The 16,019-nt window shown below is 44.4% G+C and overlaps 1 protein-coding gene across 2 annotated transcripts in view; it reads left to right on the top strand.

Moving 5' to 3' along the window:
* The window catches only part of FBXW11 (F-box and WD repeat domain containing 11), a 56,715-nt gene that overhangs the window by 27,977 nt on the left and 12,719 nt on the right, over positions 1-16,019 (top strand). For both annotated transcript variants that reach the window (XM_062502046.1, XM_062502047.1), the window contains 4 exons: positions 5,635-5,697; positions 6,683-6,908; positions 10,136-10,322; positions 11,292-11,382. In XM_062502046.1, coding sequence (XP_062358030.1) covers positions 5,635-5,697; positions 6,683-6,908; positions 10,136-10,322; positions 11,292-11,382 — 567 coding nt within the window. The remainder of the gene's footprint in view (positions 1-5,634; positions 5,698-6,682; positions 6,909-10,135; positions 10,323-11,291; positions 11,383-16,019) is intronic.

Here is a 16,019-nt window from a genome sequence, read left to right as displayed (position 1 = left end):
ACTTGCCATCTGTAACTTGTGATCAAACTTTAGAATTTTTAGCAGCTTGAAACACAAACTGGGGATCTGTGGTGCTGAATTCAGCACGTCTTCCTTTAAACTTTTTGGTGGTTAGTCAGAAGCCAAATAAAAATCGATGCCCTATTTTCAGTTATGAGGGTTTTTTTTCTAATTTTGCCTTCAGCTGTTGGCTCTTGGTAGACTCTTTAAGTATTTTAAGTATATTTTTGTTTGAACTTCCAGCAATAGCTGCACTAAAATAAAACCTGGCAACTGGGAGAGCAGCGAGCTAGGTAAGAATTGAAGCATGTTCAGCCTAATTCATGCAGATCCCCAGTGCTTACATAAATAGTTCAGTTTAAGCTGAAACAAGCAGTTACTAATGCATACATCAAATATAGCCATGGCCATGGTCAGCAGAGTGAACCTTTATGCTTGGTGGACAAGCAGCTGTCCCTGGGGGCCAAGGAGGAAACTGGGGACATCAGGATTTTTGCATTTCTTCACAGACAGATCTTGAGGAGGGTGAGAAGGAAGGGATTTGGTCCTTCCTGTGTGAGGGGTTGGTTCCCATCTTGTGCAGTCTAGGTTAGGGGCTCTCCAAATTAATTTCATATTTGTGCTCCAGGACATTTTTACTAAGACCCTCTCCATAGTTAAAAGAGGAGGATCCCCTTTTATCCCTGATCAAGTATCAAAATGCTGTTAATAAGCATTGTTTAGCAGGCTCCTGGGTTAGCAGATGCTGCCCATTTCTCCCCAAGGAGAGGCTCATACTCATTTGGGAATGCAGTTTCTGGCTCTATTAAAAGCTGGAAGCCATGAGGGGCATGTGCTCATCACTTCTAGCTGAGATGGCTGCCCAGCTTCCTCCCTTGCTGCTGGCTCCAGCTGTCCCAGAGGATGGCACATTCCTCAGTGTCCCTGGGAAATGTGTGCTGGGACCTCCAGCAGTGCCTGTGTGCCTGAGCTGGGCTCAGGAGGGGATTGCAGCTCCACCTGCACAGGGTGACCCCAAGGTATCCAAGTATGTGTGAGTTGTTTTGTGTTGTTTCTTCAGCTGTGGTTCGTTAAAGGGCATCAGAGCCTGTTTAGCTGAATTGTTTTAATTGGTTTTGCTTATTTTGTAACTTGAACTGAAATTTCCTGGTGTTTTTTTCCAGAGAGTGGGAATCTTGTGAAAAGTTAGACTGCTGAAGACTTAGCTTTAACCAAGATGGGAATTACTGGTGTAGTTTCAGGGGCAGTGGGACATAGAGGTTCTTGCTTCCTTTCCCTTTTCCATTCAGTAAAGCTCAAATATAAGACTCTCTTCTTTTTTTCCCAAGGCAACACAGCTGTTGTCTTGTTTTGTCCACCCATCCTCTGTATCCTGTGAATTCTTTCTTTGTCAGGGAAAGCTTTATGATCAGAGAAATCTAGCAGTGCTGTGAGCCTTGCTCAGTGCTCAAAGTCGTGTGTGCTGCCCCAGTTCCCAGGATTTGCTGCTATCACTTCCATAATTGCTCTCCTGATACTGGAGCTCCAAGTGGGTTAAGAACAAAGCTCTTCCCCTGCCCAGGCAATTAAGTGACTCAAGGCACTCTCAGCTTCTGGAGCTCAGTACAAACCCAGCCTGAGAGCAGCCTGCTGGAAATCTGGAGCAGCCTGTGAGGTTTGTTGCATTCCTGCTGGAAAAGGTGCAGCTTTTCCTGCACTTGCTGAGGGAGGGGAGCCTTGCAGTGCTACTCACCTGCAGGAAAACACAGGATGTTTTCATCCCTCACAACCTCACAGCCATGGACCTGCTGTGCTCCAGACACCAGTTGCTACCTGGTATCCAAGGATCTGCATTGAAACTGTGATTTATGGAGTTTTAGAATACCTGCGGTATCTTTGCCTTTGGGGATCCTTCATAGTTGTTTCTATTTTGGAAGCTTTTCATAATCTCCAAAGGGAATTAGCTGGATGTAATTAGGCTTGTCAGAACCTCTTTCTCTCCAGGTAACTTGTGAACCTGTTTTTGCCATGGTTTTCTGCACCCCATAGAAATCCCAGAAATTTGTGGTGTCGTGGAGCAGAAAGACTAAAGGAAACCTGAAGTTTCTGTGGGACTAAGCAGGGAATGTGGCATGCAAATCTCCAGGAAATGAGCTTTTAAACTTGCCCAGCTTGTGGAGCAGTGTGTGAATTTTACTGTCGTTTCTGGTTCCAGTCAGTGGAAAGAGAGGCTGGGGCTTTGCTCAGTGTAACTCAATTCAGTTGGGTTTTAACAGCTGTGAGGCAGCAACAAAACATCCCAGCTTGGACCCATTGTTATCTCTTGGCTGTTGCTGCTGTTCCCAGTAGGGATGGAGAACACTTACTCCAGGCTGACTAATTAAGGAATGACAGCTGGTTGGAAATAATCATTCTACTTTTGCAAGAGCTGTGAGCAGCTTCACGTGAATCTCTGGAAAAAAATGAACGTATAAACAAGATGAATTGACAATATTTAGGAGCTGTGCTTGCACTGTGAGAAGCTGCAAGGCTCTTGTGGTGGTAAGAATCAAGCCTGGGGAGGGTCTGAAGGGCAGCTGGGATCTTTGGGATCTTTGGGATGAGGTGTCCGTGCTTCCATCAGCTCTTGGAGCTGTTCAGCAGCAGAGCTGCAGGGAACTGGGCTGAATTCTGTGCTGATGCCACTTCAAAGGCACTTGGGAAACCGGCTGGATGTGGAGGTGGAGGTGGGTGGAGTAAACAAGAGGTGCTGCTGAGGGAAGGGAAGAGTTGCACTTGGAGATGCTATCGGTGTTCTTGCACAAGGACTGGAGCCCAGAGCCAGGGCTGGTGACTCCAGCCATCAGGAATTCTGAAATCCTTCTTCTGCCACGTGCTAGGAATGGACAGGACGATCAGCGCTGTCTGATTGCTTCTTCCAGACAACAGGGCAGGATCCACCCATCTTCTCCTGGCCTCCAATTAGTAGGTTTGAGTGCTGGAGAGAGAGACTGCAGTCTGAATTGGGATGTGTGTGATGGGGAGAATGACCCCAAATGAAGTATTCTAAGAGAGAAGCAGAGCAAGTTTATTAGGAAGAAAAGATATAATAGGGAAAACAAAATATGTATTTGGGAGCAGAAAGGGAAATGATGAAGGATTTTGAAAGCCCTAAAATGCAGTAAGAAAGTGTGAAATGAGTCAGGATGGAAAAGGTGAGAACACAAGAAGCTGTAGTAGTAGATCCCATGAATTAATGCAGCTGACACCACCTTCCTGGTGAAATATCTGGATACAGTGTTCATTTCCAGCCTAAAAATCAGTGTGTGTTACCTGTCCCCAGAGGCATGGCTCAGGTGTGGCAGGACATGGCAGTGTCCTGGGTAGCAGTGCACTTTGGAGTGCCAGCCCTGGAGGTGGCTCTGGGCTGGGGACAAGGAGGCCCAGCTGGGACTCCATGGTCCTTCAGGCCTTTTCCAGCCTTCCTGTTTCTCTGATCCTGTGACCTTCTGAGGCTGTAGCCTCTCCCCAAAGCCTGCTGCCAGTTCTTTCCCTGGCCACAGTGGGATTGAGTAGGGCCACAGCACAGAGGGAAATTCACTCTTCAGTCTGCTGGTGTGGAAGTCTGCTGGTTTTGGTGACATTTGTGTCCCTGCAGTCTGTGTCACATTCCTCCTGTGCTGTAGTTTTACTGGCTGTTCCCAGAATGCCATTATGGTTAGGAGGCAGTTCTTAGTCTCCATCCCTGGGAAAGCTGGCAGAAATCCCTGAGATATTTTCTGATAAAGGGAGAAATGCAATGGCAGAGTCCCCCCATAGCCTGCTGAAGGAAAGTCAGGGGGATAAATGGATAAAATGTTGGATTTCTGCTGAATTTGCTGACCCAAGCCACCTGTTTGATATTCTCAGTGTTCCTTGCTCAGAGCTCCCAGGATCCATGGGTTTATTTAGCCTTCAGCTGCCTAAGGAGATGAGATGTTCCTTACTAATTTAAGGACACACTAATTGGGTGCACCGTTAACAACATATAATCTCTCTAATGAGTATTTTTACATATTCATATCGAAATAAAATAAAATCCAAAAACCCATGCATAGTTCCCTCGTGGCATGTGTGCTTTTCCAGAATGGTGTTGCTGGTGTGGGCTGGTCCCAGTCAGGGAGGGGCTGTGGTGTACTGGGGCAGAGCACCCCTGGCACTGGTTTTCACCCCAGTGAGAGGGGCTGGGTGTGGATAACTGGGATGGCCCTGCAGAGACTGTGGCTTCAGAAACCACGGGAGGTGTGGCTGTTTTTCCTGTGTATGCCCAGGAACACTAAAATCCATGTTTTTGTGGAGTCACACCAAACATCTCCTGCCTTTATCCCTTTCTGGATTCCCCTGCAGCCACCTCCTGGGCTTGTGCATGTCATTGTGTGTCATAACCAGGGAGTTGAGTCTTTCCATCACCTGTGGCCACAGTTCTTATCCTGTCATCCAAAGTCCATGTGCCACATGTTTTTCCACGCCTTCAGGGAGGGCTCAGGGTGAGTTTGAGCCAAGGCAGTTGGGCAGGGGAGGAAGGGTTGTTATAGGCAGGATATTTATTGTTCATTTTCCAGCTTCTCTGGGCTCGTGCAGCACGTCCTTGTGGAAGAAAGAGGAGGAGATGAATGTCTGTGAGATGGAATTGTGTTTTGAGTGGAGTGGGTGTTGTTTCTAAGGAGTTTTCCATAATCCAGGGTGTCAGGAGTAAGTGAATTGTGTGACTTTCTCCACTGTGTGTTTTACCTGAGCCCCTCATTCCTGTTTCTGTTGAGACAGAAGGGAAGAAGGCTGAAATGAATACGGAGGTGTTTGAGGACACTCAGTTTGTCCTGCTGACCCTCTGCCAGCCTCCTGAGCATGGGGATGGACAGGGCAGGGCTGGGAGAAGCTGGATCTGCCTGGGAAGGGGCGATTTGGGAGCAGGGAGGGATGGTGGGTGTGCCCCTAGGCAGCTCATCAACAGCAGGGGCAGAAAGGAGGGAAGGTTTCTGGGGGACACAGGTGAGCTCAGAGAGACATTTGCAGCTGCAGCTTTATAGAAATCCTTCCATGTTTTGTTGGTGAAGGAAAGGGAGGGAAGCAGAAGGAAGGAGCAATTCTGAGGTGGGGAGAGCACTGCACTAAAGGCAGGGGTGACTGCCAAGAGTTGTAGAAACAGCCTGGGCAGTGAATGGCAGAGATGTTCTGCAGAGAATGATCCCTGTTCCTAGAGCTGAGAAAAAAGCATATTCTGTTGCATCTAAGTAGCGTATAGGGATTTTTTTTTTTTGCCTAGCTGTATGCAATTTAACTTTGGCAGAAAGTGCTGGTTGAATACATTGACAGGTTTAATTGCTTTGGCTTGAGTAGGATGAAAGTGAATTTATTTCCCAGTGAGAAAAGCGTTGAAAGGCTGCATGAAAACCTGTCAAAGGAAATTGAAGCGGGGTTGGGGAGTTATCTTTACAGTAAATGGAATTGATAAACATGTCAGTTAAAAGGGGAATTTATTTATAATACTCAGGTTTTGTGGCCAGAAGTCTTTGAGAATTCTGTTCACTGGGAAAATGAATTTTATCTGTTCAATTGATTTGCTTTTTCGTAATGCTTGTAGAGCAGGAAATTGTCACAGAGTAAAAAGCTGAAGTAATATTTGTCCTTTTCTTCCAGAACACGTCAGTAATGGAGGATCAGAATGAAGATGAGTCTCCAAAGAAAAATACCCTGTGGCAGGTAGGACTAACATTGATGTAGAAGGAGAGCTGCCAGGATTTTGTACATTCCTGCTTTTGAGAAATGTCCAAATCTCGGGTCTGCATAATCATCCTTGGATGTCGTTGGCTGTATCCTCCTAAAATTAGCCCAGCCTTCGAGTGAAAGATGATGCCAGTGGATAATCCTCGAGAAATCACCACTTCTGCTCAGATTTTGTGGTTTGTGCTGACCTTGGAAGGACAATGCTGCATCAGAGCATCCTTGGGAATGAGGTTCATTTATATTTCTGAGCATGTGACTGTTGTTTAAAAAGACAAGTTCAACGTGGCAAGGACTCATAACCCATTTGCTCTGAAGAAGTTTGGGAATATTTTGGAGCTGCCAGTCGCTCCCCAGCAGCCCCTGGGCTCCTGAGGGGCTCGGAGGAGCTGGCATCACTCTGAGGCTGTGCTCACTAATTAGCAGTGACTCCTGCCAGGGTGTTCTGGAGCATCCTGATGTGGAGCTGAAGCTCTCAGGATTTTAATGAGGTGTTCATGGGGATTGTCCCAAACATTGACAGGAGCTGGTTTGCAAAAACAAACCAACAAAGCCCTTGATTCTGCATTTTTGTTTATGGACACCCAGTGCAGCACTGACATGAGGGTCTGAGCAAAACATTTGTGGAGACAAACTGCAATGTGCCCAGAAACCACTGCTTTGAGCTGGGAAAGGTAGTTCTGAAAACAATTACACCCCTTGCAGTTTAAGTGGTAAGAAGTGTAAGGAGAGAATTCATAAGTAATTTAGGAGCCAAGTCTATGAAAGTCTTTGAAATTCATCTGATCTAACTCATTTCTTGAAGAATGTGTTTTAAAACTTAGTTTTGATTATGTCTTTGCATCTTCTTGCACGTTCCTCCTTGAGAGAGTTTTTCTTAACCTGTTCCTACAGTTTATATTTAAATACCAATAGTTAAATATATGCTAACATACAAACAATAATGTTCCTTCTCCAACCCCAGATAAGTAATGGAACTTCATCTGTGATTGTCTCAAGAAAAAGACCATCGGAAGGAAACTACGAAAAGGAAAAAGACTTGTGTATAAAATACTTTGACCAGTGGTCTGAATCAGATCAAGTGGAATTTGTGGAACACCTCATTTCCCGAATGTGTCACTACCAGCATGGACATATTAACTCTTACCTGAAGCCCATGTTACAGCGGGACTTCATCACTGCACTGCCAGGTAAAGCCAAGGCACGAGCAGGGCCTTGCCCTGGGGTGTGCAGCTCTGGGGAGCATCCTCCACACTCCAGTGGCCCTGGAGATCCAGTGCTGCTCCCTTGTGCACTGCGGAGGCTGAATCCCTTCTGTGATTAATTGAATTGGCCACTGGATGCCAGTGTTGTTCCACGTTAAAGTAGTTGGGACTGGTGTGTCCCAAAGCATTTGTGCTGGAATTGGAACTGAAATGTCGCTGAAGTTGTGTATCTGCAAGCTGTGGTCTGAACTCCTTTTTCATACATAGAAATATAGAAACTCCTTTTCATACATAGAAAATACTACTGCAGAGGTGTTTTAGTTTAGGAACTCTTAGATTTTAATGTTATTCTGAGTTTCTGCTTAGGTGAGTGCATCTAGTTTGTCTACTCTTGTTGCTGACCTGAGAGCAAAAGCACTTGTGGGTTTTTATTGGTTTGTCCAGCCCTGATTCCTCCTTTCAGTTACTCACAACCTCTCCTGACACCCACAAGTGTCGGCCTGTGTGGATATATTCAGGTATGAAATCTGTTTTTACACTTGCTCTTTGAATTTTTTCACAAAAATGCAGAGCAGCAAGAAGTGGGTATATAGAATCTCTAGGTTGTAATCTGCTGGTAAAGTTGAGTTTATTTTCCCATTAATTTCTGGAAGAAATTGTATCTCTGGATTCTAGCTGCTGGGGACAGTGATTGATTTGATTCTTGGAAAGGGAAATGTGTGGACATTGTTTGCAGAGTGGGAAGTCAGCCTGGGTAAATGCTGAGTGTGTTCTGTGTGCCCTGGCAGCCCACTGGCACAGCTTCACCCTGCAGGGTGTGAGCAGCCTGTGGGATTATCCTAGCAGTGCCAGGGCAAGGCTGGACACTGAGGGTGGAAGAGGAGGTCATGCAAAGTATAAAAGCTAAATCCTAAAAATCCAAATCAGCTGCTCCTCCTAGGACTGACTCTCCAGACCCTTCATGTGCGAGTCTAACATTCAATTAAAATTTTATTTTGTTTGCTTTTCTACCTCAGGGCTGACAAAAAGTTATACAGATCTTTTATACAGATCTTTCTGTATTTATGCTTAAGAAAATGTTGGGAGCTTTATAAGATGACACTCATTTACACCACATTTGTATATATATAAATACATCTTTACAACTTCTGTTGCTTTTTTCCCCAATGTAAATACTGGGAATTGCTCCCATATTCAGCTTTCCTTGAAGGTGCTGTGGCGTGTGAAGAACATCTGCCCAAATTTACCCAGAACTTAATCCCAGCTGAGTGCAATCAATCCAGTGTTGTGCTGCAGTCACATCAAAGGATAACTGGAGTACCACTCTGGTGCATGGAGGGATTTTTGAGGTCGTCCTGTGCAGGGCCAGGAGCTTGAGTTGATGATCCTTGTGGGTCCCTTCCAACTCCAGGAAGGGAGTTTCAGGATATCCAGGATATTCCATGATGTCTTTTTAAAAAATGGCTTCACTTGTCTTGAAACAGTCAAATTCTTTTGTTTTAAACAGGAGTAGATTTTGCTCACTGCTGTCCTGACCAGTTTTACACCTGTGAGAATGTAGGAAAAATGGAAGAAGAGTTGATGGAATCTGACTTGCCTTGTTTTCAGTGACTGAGTGGTAACTGTGGGCTGTTTCCTGATCCAAGTAACTGTTTTGTATCTAATGTTGATCCCATTTAGGCAGTTGACATCCCACATTTGGGTTTCATTTTCATACAAGGTGATATTTATGCACAGCCCTTGAAATCCCTGTGGATTTTAATTGTTTGAATTTGTTACTGAAATTCAACCAAACCTTCAGCTGTTCCCTCTAATCAACAACAGCTCTTTTCCACCATTTTCTGTAAAACTGCAAAGATTCTGTAGAGGCAGAAGGGATGGTTGTCATGTTTTCCTTTGAAAAGTCTACCAATGGATGTCAAATTCGTTTTACTTCAGAAAATGAAAAGGCTTTAGTACCTATTTCAGAAATTCACTGAAACGAATTCCTGCCTTTCAGTGTAAAATAGGGATATGCAGCTATTTCAGGCCTTAATGTGTCTTAAACTTAGTCCTGTGTGTTCTCTGACATCAAATCTATTCTTGAGATTTTTACTGCTAGCAGAAAAATGAAACAGATTTAAATTGCTACATTCAAAAGAGATGTCAACTGAAATATTTACCCTAATTAACATAATAGGAACAGCTCCAAAGCACAGACACAAAGGACAGGCCCACTAGACTTATGTTATAGTTCTTTAAATTATGTAGAAAAAATCAATAAATGAGTAAGACTTACATGTATTAGTTTCTGCTTTCTCCTGTTCATTTTTATGAAGGCCATGTGAAATTCAGTGTGCACTGGAGGACAGTATGAACACGCTTTCTTTATGCTTTAAAAAAATAACAGTAATTCCTTTGATTTGTCAGGATTATTTGAAGCCTAAAGTGGGCTGTCATGAGATAAAGTGGAAAATTAAAAAGGTCATCATCTCCTGGTTTGAAAGACTTTTTTCATGCTTGTCCAAGGGGTGTATGTTACTCATGAGAATGAAGTTATTCAGCATCTCAGGTTCAGCGCAGTTTTGTGGAAAGCAAAATTGCAGGTCCTTTGAAATAAGGAACAGACTCAGCAGTGACTTTTTTCCCAGGGCAGAGTTTCTCTGCCATATCCCATCTAACCTCTGGCAGTGAAGCCGTTCCCCTTGTCCTGGCACTCCAGTTCCTGGTGCAGAGGAATTTTCTTGTAGCCCTTTCAGACACCGGCAGGGGCTCTGACATCTCCACAGAACCTTCCCTTCTCCAGGTGAAAATTCCCAGCTCTCCCAGCCTGGCTCCATAGGGGAGCTGCTCTGGTCCCTGTAGCAGCTCCATGGCTACCTCTGGGCTTGCTCCAGCAATTCCATGTCCTTGTGTTTGGGACAGCAGAGCTGTGAGCCCTGCTCCAGCTGGGGTGTCAGGAGAGCGGAGTGCAGGGGAGAATCCCCTCCCTGGGCCTCCCCACGCTGCTTTTGCTGCTCTGTTGTGCTGATTGTCCCTCCAGGGCCAGAAGGCCAGTCAGACAGGCAGGAGAGACACAAAACCTTGGAGATATTTTGGTGTCTCTATGTGCACTCACCTGTAACTGGTGCCTCTACAAATGGTAATGTTCTCATGTTCTGGGTTCTCAGTGTCTTGCAAAACTGCTTTGGTTGTTCCTGTGCACTCACTCACTGCTCTTCATTTCTTTGTAGAGCAAGGCTTAGATCACATAGCAGAAAACATCCTTTCCTATCTCGATGCCAGATCGCTGTGTGCAGCAGAACTGGTGTGTAAAGAGTGGCAGAGGGTGATCTCAGAGGGGATGCTGTGGAAGAAGCTCATTGAGAGGATGGTACGCACAGACCCGCTCTGGAAGGGGCTCTCAGAGAGGAGGGGCTGGTAAGTACCTGAGCTGGGATCCTGCACACATCCCTCAGAGCCAGCTGGGATCCCTGCTGCACATCCTGCACACATCCCTCAGAGCCAGCTGGGATCCCTGCTGCACATCCTGCACACATCCCTCAGAGCCAGCTGGGATCCTGCTGCACATCCTGCACACATCCCTCAGAGCCAGCTGGGATCCCTGCTGCACATCCTGCACACATCCCTCAGAGCCAGCTGGGATCCTGCTGTACATCCTGCATATCCTGCACACATCCCTCTGCCCTAAAGCCACTTTGGAGTGGGTATTTCTGGGCTCCTGATCTCCTTTCTGCTCTGGCTTTGTCCCTGTCCTTTCATGCTTCCGTGTATGTCACCATTTCTTCACTCTTGTGTCTGTGTTCATTTGGAATTTCTGTATTTCAGGAAAAACTGCCAATTCCATCAGCTCACAAAAAGCAGTGGCAGCATATTTGCAGGGCTCTTTCTCAAGTGAAGTGTTTCCAATTTGACTTTTTTATTTGTTTTGGTTTGGTTTTGGTTTTTTGTTTTTGTTTTTTGTGCCTAAAGTGCAAAATAGCAGCTTGTGCTGCAGAGGCCTCTCAGAGAGAAACCTTTGCTGTTTGTAGCAGTGGAGTTTTCCTGTCCTTCACAAGTTTCTGGAGAGCTGTTCTGCCTCAGAAACCTGTTTCCCTGTGCTCTCTAGTGGTGTGCCTGAGCAAAGGCAAGTACAGAGCAAGGGGATGGCACCCTGCTGCCTGCAGACCTGCTGGAGCAGGGAATCAGAACTGGAAAAGACTTCTTCTTAACCTTGGAAGTTTAAAATGTTTGTCAAATGGTAAAGTCGCAAGGGTTGTAATGGTGATACTAAAAATTCAAGTATTTCTGTGAATATGCACTGAGGGTTTGTTCTGAGCAGGCTTTGCATTCGTGTGATGTGTGGATTCTTGGTGGTACACTGAAAACTGCATTTCTCCTTCTTTCTAGGGATCAGTACCTGTTTAAAAACAGACCAACAGATGGGCCCCCCAATTCGTTTTACAGGTCCTTATACCCAAAGATAATCCAGGATATAGAGGTAGGTGTTCTGATCCATGTTGTCTGCAGGACAGATAAGGGGGCTGATTTTGGGCTTTTTGAGGTGGTGAATGTTGGAGCAATGTCACTGCTGCTCTTGGGATGGTGTAAAAAACACCCTCAGCCACTCCCTGCCATAGCAGGTGCATTGATTTAGGTGTTAACAGCATCCTTTTTGCATTTAAAGAGTTCTGGAACTCTTCTTAGACTGTGGATTTTAATAAAAGAGCAGGTTTAGGACACACTTCTCCAGGATAATTCCCTGTATTGCTGAATGTTCAGTGTACTGGTCACACTCACTTAAAAGGTGATCTGAGGTTGATGCCTTAAACACCAATTATTTAAAATGTAACTTATCACTTCTAAAGCAGTGACTGACTGTTGCAAATACAGCTTTGGTCCCCATGGGGGATTATTTCTCTGTCCAGTGGTTTGATGGGAGCAATCATCAGTCCTGTGATGATGAACCCACAGGGGCATCAGTGGTAAAGAAGGTTCAGGTATAAAATTTTGCTTTTCTTTGAGATTTACAGAGCTGGGCTTGCTTGGTGGTTTTGAAATACTTCTGATAAATCAGGATCATCCCAGTGTTCTGCCAGCAGGAGAAAAATGTGTCTTTGTTTGTTGTACCCACCACAAAGCTCTGAAGTTTCACCACAGACTGTCATAGATTTATTTCAGGATGGGAAATTATTGGTCTGAAATTCATTAGTGGGGAAATGTGTTTTGATGTTGAAGACAGATGTGAACTAATGGAATCACTCTGTGGAATGGCAAATGGCAATTTGTGCTGCTTGGCACTCAGGAAGCAAAATTATCCTCAGCTCTGAACCCTGCTGTAAAATGGTTCTGCTGGAAGCCATAATGTATTTTCCAAATACCTTTTTATAAACCTTGCTACATCATTTGCAGACATTTAAAGATAAAGAACGGAGCATGGAATACACCCTAAGCAAAATATGACCAAACTTGATATTTAGCTGTGAGCTGAATGATCCACTTTGCTATTGCAGGGGAGATGTATTTTCCCTGTAGGGAATGACAGTGATAACTGCAATGATAAGAAGCCTGTGGGATTAAGAGCTTTTATTGTGATATTTTCTTGCTTTCTGCACAATTCTGGTCTAGTTCTGTAAAGAAAATGGGCAAAAAGCAGCACGAAAATGTTTGCATAGAACACTAAAACAACTTGGTATTACTGTAGCTCATACTTTTAACGTTACTCTTCTGAAACTCATTTGTGTAAGTGGAATGTTTGTGTAGGCACTGTTGTTGTTAGAGGTGGGAAGGACGCCTTGAAGGTGTTCTGAGGGCTTTTGAATTATCCCAATCTGCTCTTTAATGCTTTGGTTCTTTAATTGCTAGGATGAAGCAAGTAGGAAAAACCCAGATCCCTCATGCTTCTCTCATCTCAATATCAATAATAAAAAAAAATTGTCAGTCTTTGAATAGCTGAGAGTGGGAAGAGAGTAGGATTAAAAATGTATTGTAGCAATGAGTGCGTTTCTGCCACAGCAGATTTTCCCCTGCTTACCTGTCCCCTCTGAAATACTCCTGTCTGCCAGGTCTCTGATCTGGAGTGGAGTTGGTGTTTGTGCTAGTAGTCAAGGGCTGAATAATTCTTCCACTTCCAAAAGTCTGTTAGAATTTTTCTAATAATTCACCCTTTAAAGTACTTTTCACAAATTGCTTCCCAAAAGAGCTGTCAAAAGAAGCTTTTAACACTGTTTAAAATGTAGAGAGTGAGCACCAATAACAACCAAACTTAGCTTTAAGATGAACTTTTTCTCCTCTTCCTGTTTTTGTTGCTCTTCCACAGTTTTGTTTTCTTCCATGTTTCACAGCAATGTGCAGAAGCTCTTAAATAATACTTTCATCTTAGATGTGATGAAGAATTTTTTGTCTCTGAATACCAAAATGTTTTTTCTTCAAATATTTGCCTGGATCTTTAATAAGATCTTCCTGTTTCTGTCGGAGGGTCAAAGTTCAGGGAGCCATATTATCATTTATAGAATTATATACCTGTTGTTAAAGGGTGTGATATTTTTAATGCAGTCACATATATTTGAAGTAGCACAAAAATCTTGTCACTTGGTATTTTGCCACAAAGATTGACCAAATCCTGCTAGATTGTTTCCAAGGGTGAAAGTTTGGACTTGACTGCAGCTGGTGCTAAATTGGGTTGTGGGCAGAGATAAGCTCAAAGCAGAATGTGCTCTCTGACTGTCAGAATTTGAAAAATAATCCCAAACCTGAATTAATAATTGGAAGAAAAAAATGAGGAATTATAAACAGCAAACTTGAATGATTTCCCTTGGGCTCTAGTTGCATGGTGGGTCAAAAGTTCATGGAGCCACAAAGTAGTGGGAGCTGAAGGAAACACAGGCAGGGCTTTGGCACAGGGAACCAGAGCCTCTCCAGAAATGTGGTGCTGCCAGGGCCTGGTTGCTTCATGCCAAACACATTTGAGGAACATAATGTCACTTCTGAATCATTTGATTTGAAAATAAGAGGATATTTCGAGATCAGAAACCAAATTCTTGGAAAGAGATGGTTACTCCCCACTTCCACTGTGAAGCCAAATATTTAATTAGGTTTCATTTCACAAGAGGTGGTCCAGTCCCTCCAGACATCTCCAAGTCACATGCTGAACTGCCAGGGTTCGTTAGGAGCTTTTTCTTTAAAGGGAAAAACCTTTTTGGGTTTGGATTTGGGGTTTATCCTAGAAAACTGGACTTGGTGTGGTACTTTAGTGGAAAGCCCCGTGGCTGGAGTGGGGTGTCCTGTGCAGGGTCAGCTGTTCCCGTGGGGCCCTGGCCTCAGGCACAGTGCCAGTCTGGGAAGTTTCATCCTGCTGCTTCCAGAACCCCAAGTCCCTGGAATTTTTCCTTAGTATTTGTGAAGCTTGGGCCAACTGTTGTGCTGTCCCCTCAGGACTAGCACAAGGATCTATTTCTGGTGGTGAGTTGAGAAGACTTTATTTCATAAATGTTCTTCTTATTTTGAGGCACATGGTGAGTGCCCTCAGTTAATTTCCATGGGTCCACCTCATGAAGATGAGAATAAAAATGTGGTTTCTCTGAAGACTTTAGGAAAATGTGGTGTCAGGCCATCAGATAAACACTCTATGTTCTTCTGATTTCTGAAAAAGCTCAGGTTTTAGGAGTGGAACTGAAATTTTAAAGCCTTGGGACAGTTTGAAAAGGGAGGAAAGTCAGTTCTTGCCCCGAGTCCCTGCCAGCACTGGGAAATGGCTGTTTATGCAGGTTGCAGGGTATAATTTCTGAGGGAAATTGGTTTGTTTAGTACTGCTCTAATTATGATGCTGGAGAAATTCCATGTGCATGTGTGGGGAGAACCTGGTCAGCATTATATACCTAGAAACTTTTTCAGCCAGCCTTTGAAATCTCTATTCCATAGGCACTTTCCAAAAAGCATTTCTTAAAAATGAAGCTGGCCAAGGAATAGGGCAGGCTTTGGAGCAGGAGGGGCCAAGTTGTGGTGGTGCATGGCACAGATTGCAGCTGTCTCTGTGAGCAGGGCAGAGCTCCCCTGGCAGCTGCCAGGGGCTCCTTGGCTCCTTTGGCTCCTCTGCCCCAAGCCACTGCAGCTCTTAACACAAGGGACCTGGGGGTCTGCTTGTCACACCCTCCTAACTTCATCATGAAATAATTATTAAACCCTCCCTACCCTCTGGTGACACAGATTCATTTAGTTGTGCCTTCCCTCTGCCATGGTCAGGAGGGATTTTCCTTTTTTCCCTTTGAAGAAAGCATGAGAAGAACAAAGGGTTGGATTTTCGTGGCCTAATGCGTGAGGAGAAATCCCTACATACGTAACAAATGTGATGTTCCTTGTGCTTGTTCCTGCCCCGCTTGTCCTGCAGCAGAATTGTGTATTCAGAGGGAACACAAACTCCTTGGTTTATGGGATTAAGATAAACCCACTTACTCTCCAATAACATTCACAAGGATAAAAATGCAGTTGTTAGCCAAGGAGCTGAACACAGTGTACATTATCAAGTGGTAAAAAACCCTCTGTTCCTAGTAGATTATCCTTAACACTTTCAGTGTATAGTTGAAATTCCAGCTGTTAATGCAGATGAATTGCATTTTTTTCACTGTGCATTTTTACACCAGTGAATATATTCTGGCATGGTCCAGGCTTGGCTATATCTCTACAGGATGGACAACTTTCTGTTTGTACTTTCCTCACTAAATGTCTTTTTTAATTTCAATCCATTTTTGCACCACTTCAGCTGCCAAATGGCTCTCCTGCTGTGGCAAATACCTGGTCTTTATGCCTTGTATGTCCAGATTTTGTTGGTTGTGCAGTATTGTGAGCCCCTCGCTGCTGTTGCTCTGGTGAGCTTTTAGGAGAGTGTGAGAAACTTGTGGGTGTGAAAACTCAGAAGACTGTTCTGCCTTTTACTGGGAAACCAGAGGCACAGGAGACTGTGCATCTGTAGAAAATACAGCAGTGGGTGTTGGATATCTTGGTGTTGGTTTGGAACCACAGATAAACAGTGGGGTTCTGCAGCCCTGACTCCCTGGTGCTCATAAGAGGCCACAGACACAGATCTCCTTACCCCTCACACCTGCTGTCCTCCCTGCTCACTGTGTCCAGTTTGCATATCTT

This window comes from Cinclus cinclus, chromosome 14 (genome assembly GCF_963662255.1).
Source record: "Cinclus cinclus chromosome 14, bCinCin1.1, whole genome shotgun sequence".
NCBI lineage: Eukaryota > Metazoa > Chordata > Aves > Passeriformes > Cinclidae > Cinclus > Cinclus cinclus.
Note: the sequence above shows the minus strand (reverse complement) of the source record. Positions and strands in the feature narration are given on the sequence as shown.